General features: G+C 44.5%; 1 protein-coding gene across 3 annotated transcripts in view; it reads left to right on the forward strand.

Annotated features, from left to right (window-relative positions):
- tdrd9 (tudor domain containing 9) overlaps nt 1–25,366 on the forward strand; it is a 117,079-nt gene that overhangs the window by 85,442 nt on the left and 6,271 nt on the right. For 2 of the 3 annotated variants that reach the window (XM_086003092.1, XM_086003093.1), the window contains exons 27-34: nt 1,309–1,398; nt 5,619–5,876; nt 10,265–10,426; nt 10,551–10,621; nt 13,102–13,211; nt 21,408–21,504; nt 21,856–21,994; nt 23,163–23,275. In XM_086003092.1, the coding sequence (XP_085859218.1) occupies nt 1,309–1,398; nt 5,619–5,876; nt 10,265–10,426; nt 10,551–10,621; nt 13,102–13,211; nt 21,408–21,504; nt 21,856–21,994; nt 23,163–23,275 (1,040 nt within the window). The remainder of the gene's footprint in view (nt 1–1,308; nt 1,399–5,618; nt 5,877–10,264; nt 10,427–10,550; nt 10,622–13,101; nt 13,212–21,407; nt 21,505–21,855; nt 21,995–23,162; nt 23,276–25,366) is intronic. The other variant, XM_086003094.1, reaches the window with a different exon arrangement.

Genomic DNA, 25,366 nt, shown 5'->3' on the forward strand with positions numbered 1-25,366 from the left:
GAAGAAGAGCTGGGAGTTCTGGCATCCTGGTCAACATTACTTCCTCAACCAACACCACCAGAAACAAATTGGCTGTTTGTGAGACTTCAACTGCACATAAATTGTAATATGCTTGGCTATGTTATTATAACAATGGCTGCACTTCAGAAATAAATTTTAAAAAAAATAAAAGTGCTTCGGGATTTTCTGAGGATGCGAAAAATGCTACATGAATACAAGTTTGTTCTTTCTTGGCTACCTGGGTGGATACTGCATTCAAAGTTTAATGCAGTGGAGGATACCTCATAATTATTGATTGACAATCACAAGTTAATTAATAATGCATGTCACCTTTACGAATGGATATTTGGTAACTTCATGTATAATTTTTCTGTGGTATGCATGATGCTTTAAAATAATTGAGTGACATTTGTTGATCTTTTGCATGAAACACAGGTCATATGCTGTAGTCCCCAAGATTTCTTAGGCAATTTATGTGTTTTATTTTGGTCTGTTCTTTTTCCTTTCCTCTCTTTTTTGGACTGTTGACATTGCAGAGTGGTTTCAGGCATTGGTAGTGAGAAAGTCACTGAATTCAGCGAGTGCATCTAAAGGTGACTGCATACTTACAACTCTGAAAATAAATGAAATTGCCAGCGGCTTATGGAAGTCATTCTTGATTCCAAAGTGATGCATACTCTTCCCTCTTTCTTTCCCTCACCCGATTATTATTATTTTAATCTTTTTATTGCTGCAAGCTAGCCTCCTTCAGATGGGGCAGCGGGAGAGTTTTGGAAGTGGGCATTTCCATAGCTGCTTTGCACTCTGATTTCCTGCTTGAGGTGTGCTTGTAGTAGAGCAAAGTCACATTTAGTTATCTTGTTCCTAGCGGCATCCAGGATTAAGTGGCATGCTCATGCCTGCTATCTGTTTTTGCATTTTAAAATAATTGCTATAAATATTGTAGCATATTCTTTATAGATACAGAAAATGAAATGTACCTATTTTGAACGACTAGCTAAGAGCAATTCTCACTTTTAAAAACTTCTTTACTGAAGGCTGGGTTAACATTTACAGACCAAGAGTTGCTTAATAGGATGATGAACATTGTCAACTAATAAAACTCATTCATTCACAGCAGGTGGAATTGGGTAACACATCGTCCTGGGACTCCAGCCCATCTCATTGGCTAACCTAATTGGCTGGAAGGTGGTCGTTCTACTGTCTGATGCCCAACTGAGTCACTTAAACAATTTTCCCAGTTAAGCGGTCACAATGTGTACTTTTTTGCAATACAGTATAACTCATGTTATTGGAAATATTTTACAGGTATTCTTTGTGGATTATGGAAATACAGCAAGAGTTGCTACAGATCTCTTACGGAATATTCCACATAATCTTCTGGAGCTGCATTTTCAGGTACAAGTGCCACAGCAGGTTAATGTCTTTTTTTTGTTCAGAAAGTAACTGAAAGCGAGGATTACAACAACGCTATCTACTGTTCCTTTTATATAAATTTATGTTTCATCTTAATAAGTGGCTCATATTTAACTGAGATTGTTCAGTTATTTTGAAGACGGTTTTAAATTTCATCCTAATTGCACACACAAAAGTACAGATGGGAGCACCACCACCTCCAAGTTCCCCTCCAAGTCACATACCATATTGACTTGGAAATATATTGCCGTTCCTTCGTCATCGCTGGGTCAAAATCCTTTAACTCCCTACCTAACAGCACTGTGGGAGTACCTTCACCTCACGGACTGCAGCGGTTCAAGAAAGTGGCTCACCACCACCTTCTCGAGGGCAATTAGGAATGGGCAATAAATGCTGGCCTTGCCAGTGACTCCACATCCCGTGAATGAATAAAAATAACATTGGGAATGAGTGTCCGATGATCAACAACAACTTGCATTTATATAGCACCTTTAACGTAGTGAAATGCCCCAAGGCGCTTCACAGGAGCGATTATCAAACACAATTTGGCACCGAGCCATGTAAAGAGACGTTAGGGTAGGTGACCAAAAGCTTGGTCAAAGAGGTAGATTTTAAGGAGTGTATTAAAGGAGGAGAGAGGCGCAGAGAGGTTTAGGGAGGGAATTCCAGAGCTATGGGGCTAGGCAACTAAAGGCACAGCCGCCAATGGTGGAACAAAGAAAATGGGGGATGCGCAAGAGGCCAGAATTGGAGGATCGCAGATATCTAAAGATAGTATTAGACCAAAGGAAGAGGCTTATAATGTTTACAAAATGAGTAGTAAGCCTGAGGATTGGGAGGATTTTAGAATTCAGCAAAGGAGGACCAAGAAATTGATAAAGGGAAACTAGAATATGAGAGTAAACTTGCGAGAGACTTAAACAGACTGTAAAAGCTTCTATAGGTACATAAAAAGGAAAAGATTAGTGAAAGTAAATGTGGGTCTCTTACATGCTGAGACAGGAGAAATTATAATGGAGAATAAGGAAATGGCAGAGAAATTAAACAGATACTTTGTGTCTGTCTTCACGGAAGAAGACGTAAAAAACTTCCCGGAACTAGTGGAAAAATCAAGGCTCCAGTGAGAATGAGGAACTGAAAGAAATTAGTATTAGTAAAAAATAGTACCAGAGAAATTAATGGGACTGAAAGCCAATAAATCCCTTGGACCTGATGGTCTACATCCTAGGGTTTTGAAAGAGGTGGCTGTAGAGATAGTTGATGCATTGGTTGTCATTTTCCAAAATTCCATAGATTCTAGAAGAGTTCCTGCAGATTGGAAAGTAGCAAATGTAACCCCACTATTTAAGTAAGGGGAGCGAGAGTAAATGGGGAACTACAGACCAGTTAGCCTGACATCAGTAGTAGGGAAAATGCTAGAATCTATTAAGGACGTGGTAACAGGGCACTTAGAAAATATAATAATAGAATTGGGCAGAGTCAACACGGATTTATGAAAGGGAAATAGTGTTTGACAAATCCGTTAGTTTTTTGAGGTTGTAACTAGCAGAATAGATAAGGGGGAACCAGTAAATGTGTATTTGGATTTTCAGAAGGCATTTGATTAAGTGCCACACAAGAGGTTACTGAACAAAATTAGGGCTCATGGGATTGGGGTAATATACTAGCATGGATTGCGGATTGGTTAACGGACAAAAAACAAGAGTAGGAATAAACGGGTCATTTTCGGGTTGACAGGCTGTAATTAGTGGGGTACCGCAAGGATCAGTGCTTGGGCCTCAGCTATTCACAATCTACATCAATGATTTGGATGAGGGGACCAAATGTAATATATCCAAGTTTGCTGCTGATACAAAGCTGGGTGGGAATGTTAAGTTGTGAGGAGGATGCAAGGAGGTTTCAAGGGGCTATAGACAAGCTAAGTGAGTAGGCAAGGACATGGCAAATGGGATATAATGTAGAGAAATGTGAAGTTATCCACTTTGGTAGGAAAAATAGAAAAGCAGAGTATTTTTTAAATGGTGAGAGATTGGGACCTGGGTGCCCTTGTACACTGAAAGTTAACATGCAGGTACAGCAAACAATTGGAAAGCAAATGGTATGTTGGCCTTTATTACAAGAGGATTTGAGTATAAGAGTAAAGATGTCTTGCTGTAATTATATAGGGCCCTGCTGAGACCAGACTTGGAGTATTGCATACAGTTTTGGTCTCCTTACCTAAGGAAGGGTATACTTGCCATAGAGAGGGAGTGCAGCGAAGGTTCACCTGGGATGGGGGGATTATCCTATGAGGAGAGATTGAGTAAACTAGGCCTATATTCTCTGGAGTTTAGAAGAATGAGAGGTGATCTCATTGAAACATACAAAATTCTTACAGGGCTTGACAGGGTAGATGCAGGGAGGATGTTTCCCTTGGCTGGGGAGTCTAGAACCAGGGGTCACAGTCTCAGAATAAGGGGTCGGCCATTTAGGACTGAGATGAGGAGAAATTTCTTCACTCAGAGGGTGGTGAATCTTTGGAATTCTCTACCCCAGAGAGCTGTGAAGGCTCAGTTGTTGAGTATATTCAAGACAGGATCGATAGATTTTTTGAAATCAAGGGATATGAGGATAGTGCAGGAAAGTGGAGATGAGGTAGATGATCAGCCATGATCCTATTGAATGGTGGAGCAGGCTGGAAGGGCCAAATGGCCTACTCCTGCTCCTATTTATTACGTTCTTATCTCTGAAGGTTGTGAGGCTCTAGGAGGTTACAGAGATGGGGAGGGCAAGGCAATGGAGGGATTTGAAAACGAGGATTTTAAAATCAAGGCGATGCCGGACCAGGAGCCAATATAGGTCAACGAGCACAGGGGGCTATGGGTGAACCGGACTTGGTGCGAGTTAGAATACAGGCTGCAGAGTTTTGAATGAGCTCAAGTTTGCAGGAGGGTGCAAGGTGGGAGACCGGCCTCGAAAGCATTGGAATAGTTGAGTCTGGAGGGAACAGTGGTATGGACGAGGGTTTAAGCAGCAGCTGAACAGGATGCCAATTCTCATTTCAGTACAAAAGTTTACCCACCGCCGTCATTAGTTAAATGTCTAATTGTTTGGGCATATGAATGTTTGGTAAATCCCCTTCATTGTCGAGCGATTTTTGTTTTATGTGGATCATAGCCTACAGTGCTGAATTGGCAAATCCTTCTAAGAATAAACCCTGTGAATTAAAGAAATGCTTAATTTCCCTTCAGGTGATAAACGTGGAGATAAAACATTCAGAATTATTCTAAGCAAGCATATAGGGAAGGCCTGACCCGCTAATGCTGAACCAACACAAAATGAGAATGTTTATGTGCAAAATTAGTTTGATACTGTTTGAGAATAAGTTGCAATGTTTTTTAAAGAAGCTGAGTGATCGCCAATGGCTCAGTGGGTTTATCCAGTGTGTAGCTGATCAATACCAACCAAATTCAATCCTCAATCTGTGATGATTTGGTTGTCGTTTGCTGGGTGGTAAAGGATGTTAAAATTGGCAGCAGGAGTTGGGAGAGTAAGTCAGCATTCCCACTTCATTTCCAGCATCCACTTCTGGATGTGCATGTTTTGGAGGGAATTGTTGAGTGGCGGTGGAGGAGGGTTAAAGTAGTATTACTGTCAGCTTTTTTGTTTTTTCTAATTTCCTTCTATACATAATATCAGTTTATGGTAACTTGTTTGGGGCTTTTTGTTAAATGGTTCTTTTTGTTTGTAATTAAATGGAGACAAAATAGTGTTAAAATATTGCCAAAGCAACTAAAGGATGCTTGAGTATGAGGCCCGACAATGAATGTAACTGATTAAAAAAAACTTTTAAAAAGTCTCTACTTAAAAATTCCCCAGTGACTGTTGGCGTCTGATCAGAGTAGTCATTTCTAGCCTCAGTCTCAGAAATTCCAGCTTCTTGAAGTTTCCAGGCCAGCGGTCCCTCTGTTCAATCCTGATCATTTTTAACTTTGTTTGCCACCTTCTAATGGTTTTTTTCTTCTTTTAAAAGGGAATTTTGTGACAAAAATGGCATTTACAGCCTAACCGTTTCCTTAAATTAGAAACGAGCTTTCATATATTTCATGTAGTCACATCACCTGTAAAATGATGCTAGTAGTTTATTATATTGCAAATTATATTCCGTAGTGGTGGAGACCTTGTATTCTAATAATATGAGACTGATTTTCTGTTATGTTCAGGCCCTTCAGTGCCAAATTTGCAACATGCGTCCTTCTGCATATTCTCTGATATCTGGAGATCAGTGGAGTGCCAAGGCCAGGAGAAGATTCAGCTCCATGGTGAAAAACTGTGTGCTTCTTGTGAAAGTTTTCTCCATTGTGCACAACATGCTGCGTGTAGACCTTGGCATACAGACTTCAAAAGTCGACAGTAATGTGCGCGAAATCCTCATTAGTGAAGGTTTTGCTGAACCGGCTGAGGAGACGTATGAATCAAAGGTTTGGCGATTGCAAGTTAATGCTATTCGGCTATGAAGTAATGTACAAACTGACACAATTCCAATTTAACAATAGGTGGACTTGGGTTTAAATCCATGCCACTGGGCTAAAAGCCTCCTCTATCTATTGACTTGTAAAGGGCTTATGTGAAATGGCATTCTTAGATGATGTGGAATGGGGGAGAGAATGTCACTGATGCAATAGGGGTACTCTGAGGTACATTGTTGGGGAAGAGGAGAAGCATCTTTTATTCTGTAGATATGAATAGTTTGGAACTGGGTAGTGGTTACTGGGGAGGAAGTAGATATTTGGGGTGGTAGTGGACATTGGGGAGCGGAGGAGCTGCTGGGCAGAGTATGAGGAGGAAGACAGAAGAAGGGTTGCAGTTTGAAATAAATATAAATGGAGAGAAATAAAAACAGAAATACTGGAAAAACTCAGCAGGTCAGGCAGCATCTGGAAAGCAAAACCGAGTTAACGTTTCAGGTCGATGACCTTTCAAGTAGACTTGGTGGTATTAAATACAAAGAAATGGAAAAAAGAGTGATGTAAGCCCCCAAAGTGCGGACCAAGTGATATACATAGTAGACGACACTGGCTTGTTGTAAGAAAGACAGACCCAATAATTGAAGTAAAAACAGTTTATTCAGGCCTGGGGAGCTGTGGCTCTTGCGTCCCAACACAAGGCTCCGACTCCACCGAATCTCGAGGTTTACATAGCTATACACATATTCCAAGACCTCCTACTCCAGAGGTCCAATTGATTTAAAAGTCTATACATTAATCACTAACTAGGTGTGTCCAACTTATACAACGTAACCTATAACATAAGTTTCACTTTTCACTGCAGGGGCCTGTGGACCCTCTGATTTCTTGGAAATGAGTCATCAGGACATGTGATTTCTGAGAAACGAGTCATTCTCTCTTTTGACCACTAAGTTTTGTTTTTCCAGAAACGGGTTATGTCAGTGTCTCTTTTTGTAAGTTTCATCTCTCTAAACTGGTATGGTCATTTCTGCAATTAAACATAGGAATAATTAGTACATTTCATCTTTAAACATTTTGCTGCCGCAATTGCGTTCTACTAAACGTGCCCTGTTACGCTAATTTTTAAATCTTACTTCAAAGAGCATGGCCTAAACAGACATAGAGAGCCAGGAGGAGAGAAAAAAGAGCAGGGCCAAAGCACAATGAGAATACCGAGCTAAAATGGAGAGGCAGAGCCATGGGAGTGGCGAGAGCGGGACCAACACAGTGCGGTTAACTTTACAAAATTGCATGAGGTGTTAAAGTGAGAGGGTAATTAAATATATATAGAAAAACAAAGAGATGACAGCTGTGTGGTATTATTTGCTGTTTTAGATATTTCATGCAGACAGTGTAGGACCCTTATCTGAATCTCAGTACAGGAAACTTTGGTTTATCCGGAGGTTGTATGTCCGGAAACCTCGATCTAACGGCAGAAATCAGCAGCCATTTTGGTTAGGTTTTTTTTCTTCTAGCATTTTTTCAACAGTCAGGCTCTGGAAAGCGTCTCTGTAGCTTAGCAACAGCTTCAGAGACGCTTCCAAGGTACGGGCCGAGTGTTTACAAGCTGTTGCTAAGCAACAGTGTTTGTTGTCAGATACGGAGATGAAAACCTCCGTATCCTTCAACATTAGCGCTGGTCTATCCGGAAGTTTTGATAGATCGGCAGCAGCTCGGTCCCGTCGGTACCGGATATCGCGAAGTTTCCTGTATAGTGTTATTGTTATTAACTTCCTACTTATTTTTTCAAATGCATTTGGTATGTATTTAACAGAAGAATGATCCTATGACTTGCTGATTTACAGAGTTTTTGCTGGTGTGTGAACAGTAGTATATGACATCTCTTCTGTAATAAAACAGTGGTGTTAATGTTCAATTTTGGTAGGAGCAGAAAACTGCCGTAACAGATTGTCCGACCGTTATACACCCCACCCTATTTTCTTTTCCACTGACTGCTAGTTTTCCGCCCCCACCGAGGTGAAAATTACTCCCAGTATGTCTACTGTGCATGTGATGCACTGCATCGTGTCACACTAACACTGCTTCTGTACAGTTCATTCTGTACAAATCAGTTTTCAGTCTAGGCAAAAGTCTTTGATTTCATTAGCTTATTTACTTAACCGATTTGCTCTATTCAATTTCTTAATTTTAAACTGCAAACAGTACCAAACAGCTATTGCATCTTTGTGTTCCTTTTCATTCTTTTACATATATTTCAGTCCCCCCTCATTTTAACAATTAATCCAATTTGTATTGTCAATCCCACTCCACTCTGGCTATATTTTCTCTCTGCTTTGGCCTCTGCTCTCCATTCTCTGAGCTCCCTCTATCTCCTTAGGCCATGCTCTTTCTTGCATTCCTCTTTGTCAGTCAACTGTAAGTAGGTCATTGGCCAGGTGTTAATTAGATACTGTGCGGCTGACTGACTGTTCAGACACAAACCGGTTTCAACTAAAGTAAAGACTTTTAAAATGGGAATTGGTGCAGAGGAGGAAGGAGGTGCTAAGTAAATTAACATATTAACAAAGGCCAAGTGCCTGTTACTTAATCATATTTTAACACTTAAATATATGCCAGATTAAGAGGCTATTATATTTGTTTTTAAAAGGAACGTGGGAACAGGAGTAGGTCATTCAGCTCTTGAGCCTGCTCTGCCATTCAATTACATCATGGGTGATCTGCACCTCAACTCCTATTTACTGCCTTGGCTCCATACCCCTTGATACTCTTACTTAACAAAAATCTATGTCTCTGCTTTGGAAATTTCAGTTGACCCAGCATCCACAGCCTTTTTGGGGGAAAGAGTTCCAGATTTCCACTACCCTTTGTATGGAAAAAGTGCTTCTTGATTTTACTCCTAAATGGCCTAGCTCTAATTTTAAGATTTTGTCCCTTGTTCTTGATTCCCTCAACGGAGAATATAGTTTCTTCGTTTCTACCCTATCAAATCCTTTTAACATTTTAAACACCTCGATCAGATCACCCTCAATCTCTTTTATACTCAAGGGAATGCAAGCCGCTTTTATGTAACCTGTCCTCATAATTTAACCCTTTAAGCCACTTTACTCTACCCAGCCACTCCTCAGTGCCCACAGTTCCTGCTCTGCCCTCAATCAGCCAGTGTGCCTAAATACATGCAATTCCCATACCCACAACTCCCTCCGCAATCACTCACTTTTACCACCCCGAAATCTGTCTACCACGCACCACTCACCCCAACCACCTACTGCCACTCAAATCCTCCCTACTTTGCTCTCCTAACTACTCATTACTCCTTCACGATTCTGTACATCCCAGTCTCTAAACTAGTCCCACACCAGCTTTCCAAACCTGGCAAACACAACACCACCTCCAAAATACCATATCCTTTCACTTGCCATCACCACACGCAATCTACATGTAGTACAAATAAATTTTGCCCTTCATTATTCTGTTTTACAGTTACTGTGTGTTGCTTTGAACTCTCACTATGTAATGATTTTCATCACAGTCGGTTAAGGAATTGACACGGAATACTTTCCTCCTGACTGTGCACATTTTTTTTTTTGCTGTCAGCTTTCTCCTGTAAAGGCACTGGTTCCTTAGTGGGGTCTGATTCCACAGATAGTGGACACCCTCCGATAGCTTTCCTGAGAATTTGAGTGTTTTATGTGCTGCAGAGGGGTGCAAGGAGCAGGCAGACAGGGCACTACCCAATGGCCAAACCACATCTTATTTACATAAAAGAACTTGCAGCTGGAGTTGCTGGGTCAGGAGCCAATTTTCCCTTCCTTAATATAAGGGTGCTGAGGCTAGTTGTAGTGGCCCAACCATCCTCTTGGCTGAGATCAGCTAACTTAGCACATGATCAAGCCTGGGATATTCCTGGTTTGTACAGATCAGCACATGTATGAACAGATCTTTTAAGGTGAGAGCTGCCTTTTTATTTTTTGCTTGCTGTGTAAGAGCAGCAGATCTCCATGAATGGAGTAACGTACAGGAAACTTTGGTTTATCCGGAGGTTGTATGTCCGGAAACCTCGATCTAATGGCAGAAATCAGCAGCCGTTTTGGTTAGGTTTTTTTTTTCTTCTAGCATTGTTTTTTAAAAAAAAAAGTCAGGCTCTGGAAAGCGTCTCTGTAGCTTAGTAACAGCTTCAGAGATGCTTCCAAGGTACGGGCCGAGTGTTTACAAGCTGTTGCTAAGCAACAGTGTTTGTTGTCAGATACGGAGATGAAAACCTCCGTATCCTTCAACATTAGCGCTGGTCTATCCGGAAGTTTTGATAGATCGGCAGCAGCTCGGTCCCGTCGGTGCCGGATATCGCGAAGTTTCCTGTAACTCTTTCCCTGCATTTTAACATCAATGTATTTTACACCTAGATAAGCCATGAGCAGCTGAAGACCATGTTACAGTCTTCTCTCCAGAAAATGTTGGACTTTAATCAGCAAACCATGTGGACCCAGAAGGAAGAAGACTGGAAGCTGATTCAAACATTAGTAAAAAATTTCACCTCATCTAAGCTGGGTTTTCCAAGTTCTACGGTAAAATAATTGCCACTTTATTGGAAGCAATCATTTAAATGAAGAAATATGAACTACTTTACAAAATTAAAGTACTTCATAGAAAGTTCTATTTACTGACTGGATTGTCTTTTAATGTCTCCAGGTCTATTTGCATGGTCCCTTTAATCCCTATGAGACCAAGTTTTATAGCATGACTACAATGTCCAGGTTCAGGTATGGAAAAAAGAATAATTCCAGTGTATAAAATTTACTGCTGCTATATAACTGAAATGTTCATGTTTTGCATTCAGAGAATAGAATTTTTTTTTAAGTAGAAATTTTAATAAGCTATTTACATACTGAAGAATTTCACTTTATACTCTTTGCAAATTAACCTCAAAGACATTGGCATTGACTATGCAGTCCCATCACCGCACTAGCAAGACCACTATTCATTGTGCACCAGTAGTGTCATTTTATGAGGTGAGCTTATTTTAATAACAAAACAACTTGTATTTATATAGCGCCTTTAACGTAGTAAAACGTCCCAAGGCACTTCCCAGGAGTGTTATAAAATAAAATTTGACACCGAACCACATAAGGTGATATGAGAGCAGATGTTTGGTCAGAGGTAGGTTTTAAGAAGAGTTTTAAAGGAGGATAGCGAGGATGAGAGGTTTAGGGAGGGAATTCCAGAACTTAGGGCCTTGGCAGCTGGAGGCATGGCCACCAATGGTGGAGCGATTGAAACTGGAGATGCTCCAGAGGCCAGAATTAGAGGAGCACAGATATCTCAGAGGGCTGTGGGGCTGGAGGAGATTAGAGATAGGGAGGGGCGAGGCCATGGAGGGATTTTAAAACAATGATGAGAATTTTAAAATCAAGGCTTTGCTTAACTGGGAGCCAGTGTAGGTCAGTGAGCACAGGGGGTGATGGGTGAACAGGACTTGGTGCATGTTAGGACACGGGCAGCAGAGTTTTGGATTACCTCAAGTTTGCGGAGGGTAGAACGTGGGAGGCCAACCAGGAATGCGTTGGAATAGTCAAGTCTAGAGGTAAAAGCATGGGTGAGGGTTTCAGCAGCAGATGAGCTGAGGCAGGTGATGTTCCTGAGGTGGAAATCGGCGATCTTAGTAATGGCGCAGGTATGTGGTCGGAAGCTCATCTCGGGATCAAATACGATACCAAGGTTGCGAACAGTCTGGTTCAGCCTCGGACATTTCCATATGCTCCCTGCGCAGAATGGCTTATGAGAAAAGAGCACACTAGGGTTTCAGGGAAGAATATCTGGGGAATCAGCACAAAGGGCTGTTGCTTGCAAGTAAAGCGAAGTATATTTTCCAATACTTTTCCTGAAAGCACTTCTGTAAAAAGGGGTGAAGCAGGAGTGCTTCTTTTGAGGAGGATACTGCTCTGGAAGTGCTACTCCCAGGAGGTGCTGCAAAGGAGGGTTGCACTCCATGTTGAGGACCAATTTCTGATTAGGAGCCTGGCTGGAAATGCCTGTGTGGAGACCGCAGAGTGGGTCAGTGCAATCTTCCACATCAGTAGATCATGGGAGGAGATAGCAAAGAAATGTCATGAATTTTGCCACGGTTCACATTTTGCCTACTGTTGGCATATGTCCTTATGAATAAGTGTCAGCCGTGGCTCAGTAGTCGCACTCTCGTCTCTGAGCCAGAAGATTGTGGGTTCAGATCCCACTCCAGAGACCTGAACACACAATCTAGGCTGATGCTCCAGTGCAATGCTGAGGGAGTGCTGCACTGTTGGAGGTGCCAGCTTTCAGATGAGACATTAAACTGAGGCACTGTCTGCTCACTCAAGTGGACGTAAAAATCCCATGGCACTATATCGAAGAAGAGCAGGGGAGTTCTTGCCAGTATCCTGGCCAATATTTATCCCTTAACCAGTATCACCAAAACAGATTATCTGGTCATTATCTCCTGTTTGTGGGACCTTACTGTGTGCAAATCGGCTGCCACGTATCCTATGCTACAACAATGACTACATTTCAAGGTACAGGAAACTTTGTGTTATCCGGAGGCTAAATGTCCGGCAAGCTCGAGCCACCGGCAAAAATCAGGAGCTGTTTTGTTTTTTTGTTTTTTTTCTTGTGGCTTTTTTTTCCCCAACAGTCAGGCTCTGCAAAGTCTCTCTGAAGCTGTTACTAAGCGACAGACGCTTCCAAGGTACGGCCGACTGTTTAGAAGCTGTTGCTAAGCAACAGTGTTTGTTGCCAGATACGGAGCTGAAAAGCTCCGTATGCTTCAACATTAATGCCGGTTTGTCCAGCAGTTTTGAGGGAATGGCAACAGCTCGGTCCCGTCGGTGCCGGATAGCACAAAGTTTCCTGTACTTTATTGACTATTAAGCGCTTTTTTGATGTCCTGAAGTTGTGAAAGGCGTTATATAAAATGCAAGTCTTTTTCTTCATCTCTTTTTTCTTCTTTTTCTTTCCTCCCTTCATTTCTTTAACTTTCTATTTCTTTTCTTTATTTCTAATGATAATCCCCTGGCTGAAATAGGTAATGGGGTCTTTGAGCAGTGCCTGTTTTAAATGAAGTGCATTCCCAGTGTTGGTTGGGAACTCGGCTGAGTGGAGTTTGAGAAAGCTGTATGCACTTTTTTAGGGAAAAAAAACAGGAGCATGCATTTTTTTTATACGACTGACTTAATTCTTCCAAACACTTTCATTTCTAATTTCGCCATAGGAACGTTTGGATTGAGAAGGAGAGTATAAATTCAGTAGCTCTGAATAATGCTCCAGAAGATATTCACCAGAGGGTGCTGGTTGCTGCATCAGTGTCAGTAAATACATCAGGTACTCATAAAGCTACTTCAGACAATGCAGTCATGTAATGGTTGTGAGTGTAATCCAGAATAAAAGTGTTTTATTGTCCTGCAGTGTCTGCTCCATATATCAAATAACTCTCTGTAATAAAAATTGGAAAATTACTTCCTGCAGATGGAATCCCCCTCCTCCATAGTGAGGATGTTTAAGAAATACCTAAATGGCCCAAATTACAAATGATGTAAGTCAAAACTGACAGTGTACAAGAACATAAACATTTCGGCACATAAGGAGACCATTCAGGGAATCATACCTGTGCTGCTGCTAGCTCCGTATCAGAGTTATCAACTCTCATGTCATTTTCCTTGCGTATTACCGTAGAATGCCAATTAGCGGCTTTTTTTTTCACTTAACCAAATATTAATGAAACTTTTAAAAATGTAGATTGAAATGTTATTACACTCCTGATGTAGTTAGATAATGTTTGTGGCATGTGAGAGAGAAGCAAAAGATTGCAGGTTGCTGCCACTGCATTCCTAGTAGAGCAGGTGCGATGCAATTGGAGTTTGATGAATGCATATTAAGGTAGCTCTTTAACTTTGTGCTCAGGCCATACTTGGTTCAGTGCTGATGTGGCCAGTATTAAATGTTACACCAGTGTATTGCCATTAACGGTTCTGATGAAAGGTTATCGACCTGAAAAGTTAACTCTTTCTTTCTCCAGATGCTGCCTGACCTGAGTTTTTCCAGTGTTTTCTGTTTTTATTTCAGATTTCCAGGATCTGCAGTAGTTTGCTTTTGTATTACCATATTCATTGGTTTTGTGAGGTTAACAGACCCTCTTCAGAATAGTTTTCTTACTTTCCCTTATATAGCAACCTGTTTAGTGTCAGCTGTGGCTCAGTGGGTGTAGCACTCTCTCCTCTGGGTCAGAAGGTTGTGGATTCAAGTCCCACTGCAGAGATTTGAACACAAAAATCTAGGCTGACACTCCACTGAGGGAGTGCTGCACTGTCTGAGGTGCTGTCTTTCAGATGAGACATTAAACCGAGGCCCCGTCTGCGCTCTCAGGTGGACGTAAAAGATTCCATGCCACTATTTCAAAGAAGTGTAGGGAGTCATACCCGGTGTCCTGGCTAATATTTATCCCTCAATCAACATAACAAAAATAAATGATCTGGTCATTCACATTGCTGTTTGTGGGGGCTTGCTGTGCGCACATTGGCTGCCGCATTTGGCTACACTTCAAAAGTACTTCATTGGCTGTAAAGCGCTTTGGGACATCCAGTGGTCGTGAAAGGCACTATGGAAATGCAAGTCTTACGGGACCCTGGGTTTCGTAATTAGAGGCATAGAGTACAAAAGCAAGGAAGTTATGATGAATCTTTATAAAACACTGGTTCGGCCTCAACTGGAATATTGTGTCCAATTCTGGGCACTGCACTTTAGGAAGGATGTGAAGGCCTTGGAGACGGTGCAGAAAAGATTTACGAGAATGATTCCAGGGATGAGGGACTTCAGTTATGTGGATAGACTGGAGAAGCTGGGGTTGTTGTCCTTCCAGCAGAGAAGGTTGAGTGGATGTTTGATGGAGGTGTTCAAAATCATGGGTCTAGACAGAGTAGATAGAAACTTTTCCCATTGGTGGAAGGGTCGAGAACCAGAGGACACAGATTTAAGGTGATTGGCAGAAGAACCAAAGGCGACATGAGGAAAAACTTTTTTACGCAGCGAGTGGTTAGGATCTGGAATGCATTGCCTGAAAGGGTGGTGGAGGCAGATTCAACAGTGGCTTTCAAAAGGGAGTTGGATAAATACCTGAAGGAAAAAAATTTGCAGGGCGGGGGAGTGGAACTAGCTGGAGTGCTCTTGCAGAGAGCTGACATGGGCTTGACAGGCCGAATGGCCTCCTTCTGTGCTGTAATCATTCTATGATTCTATGATAAGTCTTTCTTTCATAAAGACCTCTGCCAGTGTTGCTTTAAAGCCAGCCACCAGGGGGAGAAAAAATGTTGCCTTGGCATGGTTCTTTTATCTCTCCTAAGATATTCTAAGTGAAATTAGTCTTATTTAAAAAAAAAACTATTGATTGCCCTTTTTTTCACCTGGCAGCTAAGGCTCTGCAGAAAGTTACTTAAATGTTCAGCTGTTGGCACATATTTTCATTGCTGGATAAAATTAGTACTTAGTGCCGTGCTCTCTGCTATGGCATTGCTGTTAGCAATATTTTGGCTAGAATCTTATTACCGTAAGTTCTTGTGACAGTGGGCCCTCTGGTGGTAAGACTTGTATTAATTTCAAACTGAAATAAATATGTTCGCTACCAACCTTTTGGGTAGAATCCTTTACTTTCAATTATAAAAAAAAAAAAAACACATTTTTGATCTTGCATTCATCCACTTCATCATTAACATTGTTGATTTCACAAAGGCAGTTCTGCTGGTTATAGCACTCCAACAACAACTCTCTCTTATAGCACCTTTAATGTAGTAAAATATCCCAAGGCGCTTCACAGGAGCATTATCAAACTAAATTTGACACCGAGCCGCATAAGGAGATATTAGGATAGGTGAACAAAAGCTTGGCCAAAGAGAGTTGTAAGGAGCATTTTGAAGGAGGAGAGAGATAGATTGAGGTGCTTAGGGAGAAAATTCCATAGCCTAGAGCTCAGGCAGCTGAAGGCACAGCTGCCAATGGTATACCACTATATTAAAGATTATACCAGATATCCCAGATAAGCCTTGCTGTGTATTAATCAAATATTATTTTTAGATTTACTCAGATTTGTGCAAGCCGAAATACTGCACATAATCTACAAACATGAATGGAATTCAAATCAGAGATAAAAGCCCACATGAAGCACTTTCTAGCTATCCATTTTTAATTACTTAATGAGTTATCAGAGACAGATTGTCCCTTTCATCCAACAATATAATGATATACCTATCAATTCATCCAATGAAAAGCGACGAGTTAAGACAGTAACTATAGGTTTTTATTGGCTAAATAACAGAGCCCACCCTCGTGGGTGATCGGATCCAACAAGGAGGAATACCAGCCAGTCGACCACCTTTATACCTGGGCAAGTAGGTGGAGCCATGGGCGGAGTCAGCAGTGGTCAGCCCAGGTATAACAGCGTGACAAGAGGTGACCTTGTGTAGTGATACAACAGTGTAACAGTGATAACCATAGTGTAACGATAGTGAACGATAAAAGTGGTTTACCACATTCACCCCTTGTTTAGATTTGAGTCCGGCGGGGTGAAGTGTACTACCAGTTCGGGTATGTCAGTCTGTCCGGAGGCCTCGTAAGCCTTTCCGATCGTCGCAGCAGCGGCGGCGGTGATGCAGTATCCGATGTTAATGCTGGTGTCTGCGTGGTCGGCGAAGGCTCGTGGGGTTCCGGCATGCCGTCTACCTGGGCTGGATTTGGGGGGGTGGTGGGGGGTAACGGTGGTGTCTCAGGGATGTGCGAGGTCTCGTAAGGAGACTGTGTCCTCCCGCCCGTCTGGGTATGCCACATAGGCGTACTGGGGGTTGGCGTGCAGGAGGTCCACCCTCTCGACCAGGGGGTCCGTTTTATGGGCCCTCGCGTGCTTTCGCAGCAAGACGGGCCCCGGAGAGGTCAGCCAAGTTGGTAGCGTGGTTCCCGTAGTCGACTTCCTGGGGAAAACAAACATTCGTTCATGGGGGGTGGCGTTAATGGCAGTGCAAAGCAGTGACCGGATGGAATGCAGCGCTGCCGGGAGGACTTCCTGCCAGCGAGAGGTTGGGAGGCCCTTAGACTTTAAGGCTAAGAGAACGGCCTTCCAGACAGTCGCGTTCTCTCTTTCCACCTGGCCGTTCCCTCGGGGGTTGTAGCTGGTGGTCCTGCTTGCAGCAATACCTCTCGCTAGTAGGAACTGGCGAAGTTCCTCGCTCATGGAGGAGCCCCGGTCGCTATGTATATAGTTCGGGAACCCGAACACGGCGAAGAGGTCGTTCAGGCATTTGATGACCGTGGTACTAGTCATGTCTGGGCAGGGGAAGGCAAAGGGGAAACTGGAGTACTCGTCAATGATGTTGAGGAAGTACACATTACGGTCAGAGGACGGGAGGGGCCCCTTAAAATCGATGCTCAAGCGCTCGAAGGGGCGGGTGGCCTTGATCAGGCTTGCTCTGTCCGGCCTAAAGAAATGTGGTTTGCATTCGGCACAGGTTTGGCAGTTCCTGGTCATGGTCTTGACCTCCTCAATGGAGTAGGGCAGGTTGCGGGCCTTAATGAAGTGGTAAAGTCTGGTGACTCCGGGGTGGCAGAGGTCGTTGTGGAGGGTCTGCAGTCTATCAATTTGCGCGTTGGTGCATGTACTTCGTGATAGAGCATCTGGGGGTTCGTTCAGTTTACCAGGCCGGTACAAGATCTCATAATCATCGGTGGAGAGCTCGATTCTCCACCTCAAGATCTTGTCGTTCTTGATTTTGCCCCTCAGCTTGTTATTAAACATAAAAGCGACCGAACGCTGGTCGGTGAGGAGGGTAAATTGTTTGCCTGCCAGGTAATGCCTCCAGCGTCGTACAGCCTCCACGATCGCCTGGGCCTCCTTCTCGACCGAGGAGTGTCGGATCTCAGGGCCCTGGAGGGTCCTTGAGAAGAAGGCCACAGGTCTCCCCGCCTGGTTAAGGGATGCTGCTAGGGCGAAGTCGGATGCATCGCTCTCCACTTGGAAAGGGATAGACTCATCCACCGCGTGCATTGTGGCCTTAGCAATGTCTCCCTTAATGAGGGAGAACGCTGCGCACGCTTCTGCCGTCAGGGGGAAGGAGGCGGACTTCATGAGGGGTCTGGCTTTGTCCGCATAATTCGGCACCCATTGGGCATAGTAGGCGAAGAACCCCAGGGTCCTCTTCAGCGCCTTTGGACAGTGGGGGAGGGGAAGCTCCATGAGGGGGCGCATTCTTTCGGGGTCGGGGCCGATGACTCCGTTCTCTACTACACAGCCGAGGATGGCAAGGCGCGAGGTGTTAAACACACATTTCTCCTTATTGTAGGTGAGGTTCAGCCGTTGGGCCGTACGGAGGAATCTCTCCAGATTAACATCATGGTCCTGCCGGTCGCGGCCGCAGATGGTGACGTTATCTAGATAGGGGAACGTGGCTTGCAGCCCGTTCTGGTCAACCATCCGGTCCATCTCCCTTTGGAAGACCGAAACCCCGTTGGTGACGCCGAAGGGAACCCTAAGGAAGTGGTAGAGGCGGCCATTCGCCTCGAAGGTGGTATACTGGCGGTCCTCAGGGCGGATAGGGAGTTGGTGGTAGGCCGACTTAAGGTCGATGGTAGAGAATACTCGGTACTGTGCAATCTGATTGACCATATCAGATATGCGGGGAAGGGGGTATGCGTCCAGCTGGGTGTACCGGTTTATGGTTTGGCTGTAGTCGATGACTAGGCGGTTTTTATCGCTGGTCTTAACGATTACGACCTGGGCACGCCAGGGGCTGTTGCTCCTCTCGATGATGCCCTCTTTCAGGAGACGCTGCACCTCCGAGCTAATAAAAGCTCTGTCCCCGGCGCTGTACCGCCTGCTCTTGGTAGCGACGGGTTTACAGTCGCGGGTGAGGTTGGCGAACAGGGAGGGGGGCGGAACCCTGAGGGTGGATAGGCCGCAGGTGGTACGCGGTGGGCGGTTTAAAGGCTGTTGGTTGTCGACTGAGAGTGGGGGGAGGGGTCCACCGTATGCCAAAGTGACACTTTGAAGGTGGGATTGGAAATCCAGCCCTAGTAGGACGGCAGCACAGAGTTGGGGCAGGACAAGAAGTTTAAAATTGTTATACTCCGTGCCCCTAACCGACAGGGTCACAACACAGTATCTGCTGATGTCTGTTGAATGGGACCTCGACGCCATCGAGATCCGGTTGCGCGTTGGTTGGACAGTGAGGGAGTAGTGGCTCACCGTGTCTGGATGGATGAAACTCTCCGTGCTTCCGCTGTCGAACAGGCAGGTCGTGGCGTGGCCGTTTACTCTGATGTCCATCATGGACTTGGACAGGTGATGCGGGCGAGCTTGGTCCAGTGTGACGGAGGCTAGTGTATGGCTGAGCGAGCTGCTGTAGTCTGCGGGTGACGCTGTGGTCGGGTCTGGAGACGAGGTCGGGTTGAGTGTGGTGAACAAAATGGCGGTGCCCACGACGTTGCATAAAATGGCGGAGAGGATGGCCGCCCCCACAACTCACATGAGGCACTGCCGGTGTCGGTGGCCTTGATCAAAGATGGCCGCCCCACGACTCACACGAGGGGATACTGGCATCTGTGGCCTTGATGAAAGATGGCCGCCCCCACAACTCGCATGAGGCACTGCTGGCGTCTGTGGCTTTCCCCCTGCAGGCCTTCGCGAAGTGGCCTTTCTTGTGGCAGTCGGAGCAGGTCGCGTTTCTTGCAGGGCAGCGCGCCCTCGGGTGTTTCGCCTGGCCACAGAAAAAGCAGCCGGCGGCCCGATCGCAGGGCTCCGATGTCGCAGCCGGTACCGGGGGTGGCGGTCCCGATCGGGTCCGGGACGCCGACGCTGAGGTAGGTCCCAGAGGCGGCGGTGCGAGGGGTATTGGGGTCGGGCCCGAGTCCCAGGGTCGCGCAGCACAGTACCTGGAATACGCCTCGAGGTCCCGATGGGCCACTTCCAGAGAGCGAGCGAGGGCTGCAGCTGTGTTCAGGTCGAGGTCCTTTGATTCGAGCAGTCTGTGCCGTGAGTAGTCGGACCGAAGGCCTTTCACGAAGGCATCGCGGATATTCTCTTCAGTATTTTCTGCAGCCGTTACAGCTTTAAAGTCACAGTCCCTGCCGAGTGTTTGTAGCGCCTGTAAAAATTCATCTACAGACTCTCCTGGCTGTTGCGGGCGGGATCTTAGGAGATGTCTGGCATACATAGAATTTACCGGGCTCCGGTACTGCTCTTTCAGCAGGTTGAGGGCGGCCTCGTATGTAGTAAGGTCCTGGATGAGTGCAAATACTTTAGGGCTCACTTGGGCGGTCAGAACTCTTAGTTTGGATCTCTGAGGCACACCGGATCCTCCCAGGTAGGATTCGAAACAGCTCAGCCAGTGTTTGAAGTCGAGGGCTGAGTTTGCTGCCTGTGGGTTTAGATCCAGGTACGGCGGTCGGAGGGCTTGCAGCCAGGCCGGCTGCTGTGGCTGTTGTAGCTGGGCGTCTGACTGGTCGTTTGGCTGCTCCGTTAAAGACATTTCAAAATTTAGCCAATAAAATTGATATACCTATCAATTCATCCAATGAAAAGCGACGAGTTAAGACAGTAACTATAGGTTTTTATTGGCTAAATAACAGAGCCCACCCTCGTGGGTGATCGGATCCAACAAGGAGGAATACCAGCCAGTCGACCACCTTTATACCTGGGCAAGTAGGTGGAGCCATGGGCGGAGTCAGCAGTGGTCAGCCCAGGTATAACAGCGTGACAAGAGGCGACCTTGTGTAGTGATACAACAGTGTAAACAGTGATAACCATAGTGTAACGATATAACAGTGATAACCATAGTGTAACGATAGTGAACGATAAAAGTGGTTTACCACATTTGATTTGTAAAATTTTGCTGGCCCCGGCCCCACCGCTGCCATCCCAGCCTCTCAAATGAATTTCCCTGGATTGGGCTTGTTAAGCCCGCCCAGCAGCTGATTCAATGGCCACTGAACTCCTGCTTTAACTTGACAGATGTGGCGTGGACCCTAGTGTACTGCACCACTAAGCACCTTCTCAAGCCACCTTTGTGTTTGTACATTTTTTGTAATGTTTTATGGAGAAAAATTGTGTATTTACATATTTATAGTAATGGCAATGAAATATGAAAACACCAATATACAGGAAACTTTGATATCCGGGACCGGCGTGTTGCCGATCTATCAAAACTGTTGGACTTACAAAGTTAATGATGAAGCATACGGAGGTTTTCATCTCCGTATCTGGCAACAAACACTGTTGCTTAGCAACAGCTTCTAAAGAGTTGGCTGCAGCTGCAAGCGTCTAGCTGAAGCTGTTGCTTTCGCTACAGACCTTGCAGTGGCTGACTGGGGCGGGGGGGAAAAGAACGAGATCTTAAAAAAAACTTACAGAAAACGGCTCCTGATTTTTGCCGTTGGATCGAGTATTCTGGACATACAACCTCCGGATAAACCAAAGTTTCCTGTATTTCATAATGCTAACATTTAACAAAGTCTTGTCTGTTTTATCAATATCTGATCTTGTAGGTTCAACTATAATTGTGAGGGAAACTACTTTGATGCCAAATATCCATGGGCTTCCAGCTCTCATCTGTATGATATTTGCTCCAGTCGTGGAACTGAGGTACATGTGAAAATGTGCAAGAGGATAGCTGTATTAAATCTCTCTTTTAAGAGTTTCTTTTTTCATCCATTCTTCCTTCAACCAGAATGGTGAACTGGGCCACTTCTCCAATGTGCTTTTGATGACTGGCTACGTGAAGATGCAATTTTTTGGCATTATAAGTATTAAAGTATACTCGAAGATTACTGTTGTGCTCTTCACCAGCCACAATGAAGTATGAGAGAGTAGTATAGTGGTTATAATTTGAGGGGGGGGGGGGGGGGTGGCGGTGCTGCTGCGTTTTGGAAATAAACTTTTTTGCTTTTCCTTGCCTACATTGACCAGTTTAAGTCTTGTTTTATGTCTCTGCAGGACTGACAGACTGAGAAAATGTTACACTGGTGCTCTGTGTGGTTTAGGGTGGAATCCAATAACCAATGCCCCGCTGTTGGAAGAGCATGATCTGGAAGTTGTATTTGATGTGCATTTTGATGTAAATGACATTTTGGAGGTAGTGTAGCATTACTTTCTGATCTGCTCAAAAATTGAACTATGTTCTCCACCTGTGTTTATTAAATTTTGTTAATTGGAGGACAGATGCTTACCTACTGCATACATCCGCCATTTTAATTAACATTATATTAATAGCCAGTCGTGTAGTTAAACTGTAGATGGCATAAAGATTTGAAATTTCCATATTTGTTTTAGGGCCTTGGCAGATATTTAGAAGTTCAATTGTGCAGTTGCAAATATGGAAGATAATTTAGTGATGATACAAACAATAGCTGTGTAGTTATCAAGGTTACTAGAGAGTTTGTTAGTGACACTTTCCTATTGTAAACCTCAGTAGATCCCAAAAGTTAAGTGTTTAATTCACTCCATAGTATCTGATATGTAGTTTTTTAATTTTAAAAAACTAAAAAATGTTGGACATATCTACACAAGGGATAAGTGCTATGATTGAAAGGCTATAGATGCTGGTGATAGATGATCTGGAGGTGTAAATTGTAATTTTATCTTTTGGCAATGGTTCCATGTATCGTTTAATAAATTAATGCTGGGCATAAAACGGGGAGAATTTATTTTTAATGCATATATAAGTAATGCCACGCGCACAGTGCCTTGAGCTGCATTTTTCATTAATTCCGTTCAGTAGTGTATAATGGTGCATTGCGTTGCTGAAAAATCTATTTGCTAATTTGCATTGATTTTTGGCATACAAAAATTCTGGAGGGGCATTGAGAAGGAAATAGAATTTATGACCGCACAAATACTAAGGCTATTTCTTCCTGATGTAGAAAGGTGAATTTAAAAAAGCGAGTGTTTCCAAATTTAATTAAAATACTCTCTTGCCCTCAGATTGCTTGCCACAAGGGCTGAACTCCACACTGAAGCCACAAGTGAACTATGCGGTCCAAAAACCAATTTGGGATGAGTCAGATAGGCACAAAGTAAACATTCTTAGGTTAAATACTTAAAATAATTTTTTCTTCTCCAGAAGAAGCTAGCAGCTGCTCCATAACAAGATTCATATCTCAGAGTTACAGATAAATATATTTGTCAATTTTCTTGGGTGTTTTTATTAAGTTTGTATTTTGGAAGAATAGGATGACATTTTGCCCAACTTTTTTAACCTAGAAAATGCTGAGAAGTGATATTACAACTCATATGCCCTCTAGATCAATCTGCTGCGGAGCACTATAAACAAGTTAGTTCGTGATGGACTACTGCATTCGGGATGCCATGAGAAAATACGTAAACTGCAAAATGAAGCTCGTCAGAGACTATTGGAGTAAGGCCGGTGGGAATGCTATTATATTATGTGCTGGTAATATCCAGGTAGCCTATTGCTTATGTGGTGTGAAGACAAGAAGGTGACCTGCTTTAGTACTGAGCATTTGCAAACTGGATAAAATGTTTTGAGTCACATTGTTGGGAGAGTTCAAGTTTAACATCTGTACATGATAACCAAATTCAAAAGACTGAAAAGATATATCATAAATGGAGTTCTTTGAAAGCAGTCTACCAGCGCAGCATGTAACCGAGTTCTTAACAAAATGCTGTCTAAAAGCAACATCCAAGATTAGAGATGCATTTGGCAGCTAATAAACATACATTTTACCCTTTCTCATTACATCAACTCAGTTGCACAACTTGCGAATCATCAGGGGGAGGAGCAAGGGAAACAGGGCGAGGAGAGGGGGACCGGGAGAAGTAAGGAGAAGAGGGGACGGAATGGGGTTTGGAGAGAGATGGGCTGGAATAGGGGAGGGGTGAGAAGGCAGGATGGGGGGTAGCAGAGGAACAGAGGGGACAGTGAAAGGAGGATGGAACAGAAGAAACTGTAGGATGGGGGAATGGAGTAAGAGGAAGGGCTAAATGGAGGTCTGGCAGTGAGGAGGATTGATCACTGTTCTCAGTGTCGGCGGTGGGGGGGTTTGTGGTGGAGGAAGGCAGGTTGATCAGTATGCAATTTCCCTTTTAGCAGGAACGGGTGTGGCACGCTACTGCTTTCAGCAAGGGTTGGTGCACTAGAATGCTTTGTTTCCCTAAGAGGTAGCAGATTCAGTCACTTTCATAACTTCGCTCTGGTGCAGTGTATATAATCCTTCCGTTGGTTGGTTGGCTTTTTGAAGTACGTTCCCTGGTTCTTTGTTGAGTGAAGTTTTTCTTCGTGCTGATATGCCATCAATGACTCAAAGACAAGGATTCAACTGAAGGCTTTTAATCACTAAGAACATAGCAGGTCTTCCCACATCGGGTTCGTCTGGTAGTGAGTGACTCATGCAGCTCCTGAGACCTTTATATGGCAAAAGACAGGGGCGTAGCCAATACACACAATAGGAACAAAAGGGTGCGGTTCACACAATACAAGCAGGTAAAATACAAGCAGGTCTGATGAAGGCATATTTCATCACATTCACCCCTTCTACAGATTTAGTCTGTCCGGGGGTGTGATAGTCCTTCCTGAACGTCGCAACAGTACCTCGGGTTCCGACCGGGAGTCCGTGGTGCCCTCCTGGGCATACCCATGTGCTGGGGGTGTTGCAGGTACTTCTGGGGGTGGTGAGGATACCTCTGGGGATGGTGGAGGTTCTTCTGGGGGTGCTGGTGATGGGTCGTCGTCGTCGCTTCCTGCCGAGGCGAGGTCCTTTATGGACACGGTGTCTTCACGCCCGTCGGCGTGCTTGACGTACGCGTACTGTGGGTTTGCGTGGAGTAGGTTTTGTGGCCCCTCACATGCTTCCGTAACAGGACTGTCCCTAGGGTGGAGAGCCACGAGGGTAGGGACACTCCTGAGGTTGATTTGCGGGGAAAAACAAACATCTTCTCGTGAGGAGTGGCGTTAGTAGCAGTACACAGTAGCGACCTTATCGAGTAGAGTACGTCTGGGAGGACCTCCTGCCAGCGGGAGGTGGGGAGGCCTTTAGACCTTAGTGCTAAGGTGACCGCCTTCCACACTGTCGCGTTCTCCCTCTCCACTTGCCCATTACCCCGGGGGTTATAACTAGTGGTCCGACTCGTGGCTATCCCCTTCGACAGCAGGTATTGGCGCAGTTCGTCGCTCATGAACGACGCCCCCCCGTCAGTGTGGATGTAGTTAGGCATGCCGAACGTGCAAAACAGGTTGCCGTGGCACTGGTCATATCTGGGCAGGGGTAGGCGAATGGGAAGCTGGAGTACTCGTCCACAATGTTGAGGAAGTACACATTGCGGTCGGTGGAGGGGAGTGGTCCCTTGAAATCTAAGCTCAGGCGCTCGAATGGCCGTGTAGCTTTGATCAGGTGGGCTCGGTCGGGTCTGAAAAAACGGGGCTTGCATTCCGCACAGGTGCGGCAGTCCCTGGTCATAGACCGGACCTCCTCGATGGAATAGGGCAGGT

This window comes from Somniosus microcephalus, chromosome 12 (assembly GCF_052327205.1).
Source record: "Somniosus microcephalus isolate GS21.2 chromosome 12, FLI_Smic_1.0, whole genome shotgun sequence".
Classification (NCBI taxonomy): domain Eukaryota; kingdom Metazoa; phylum Chordata; class Chondrichthyes; order Squaliformes; family Somniosidae; genus Somniosus; species Somniosus microcephalus.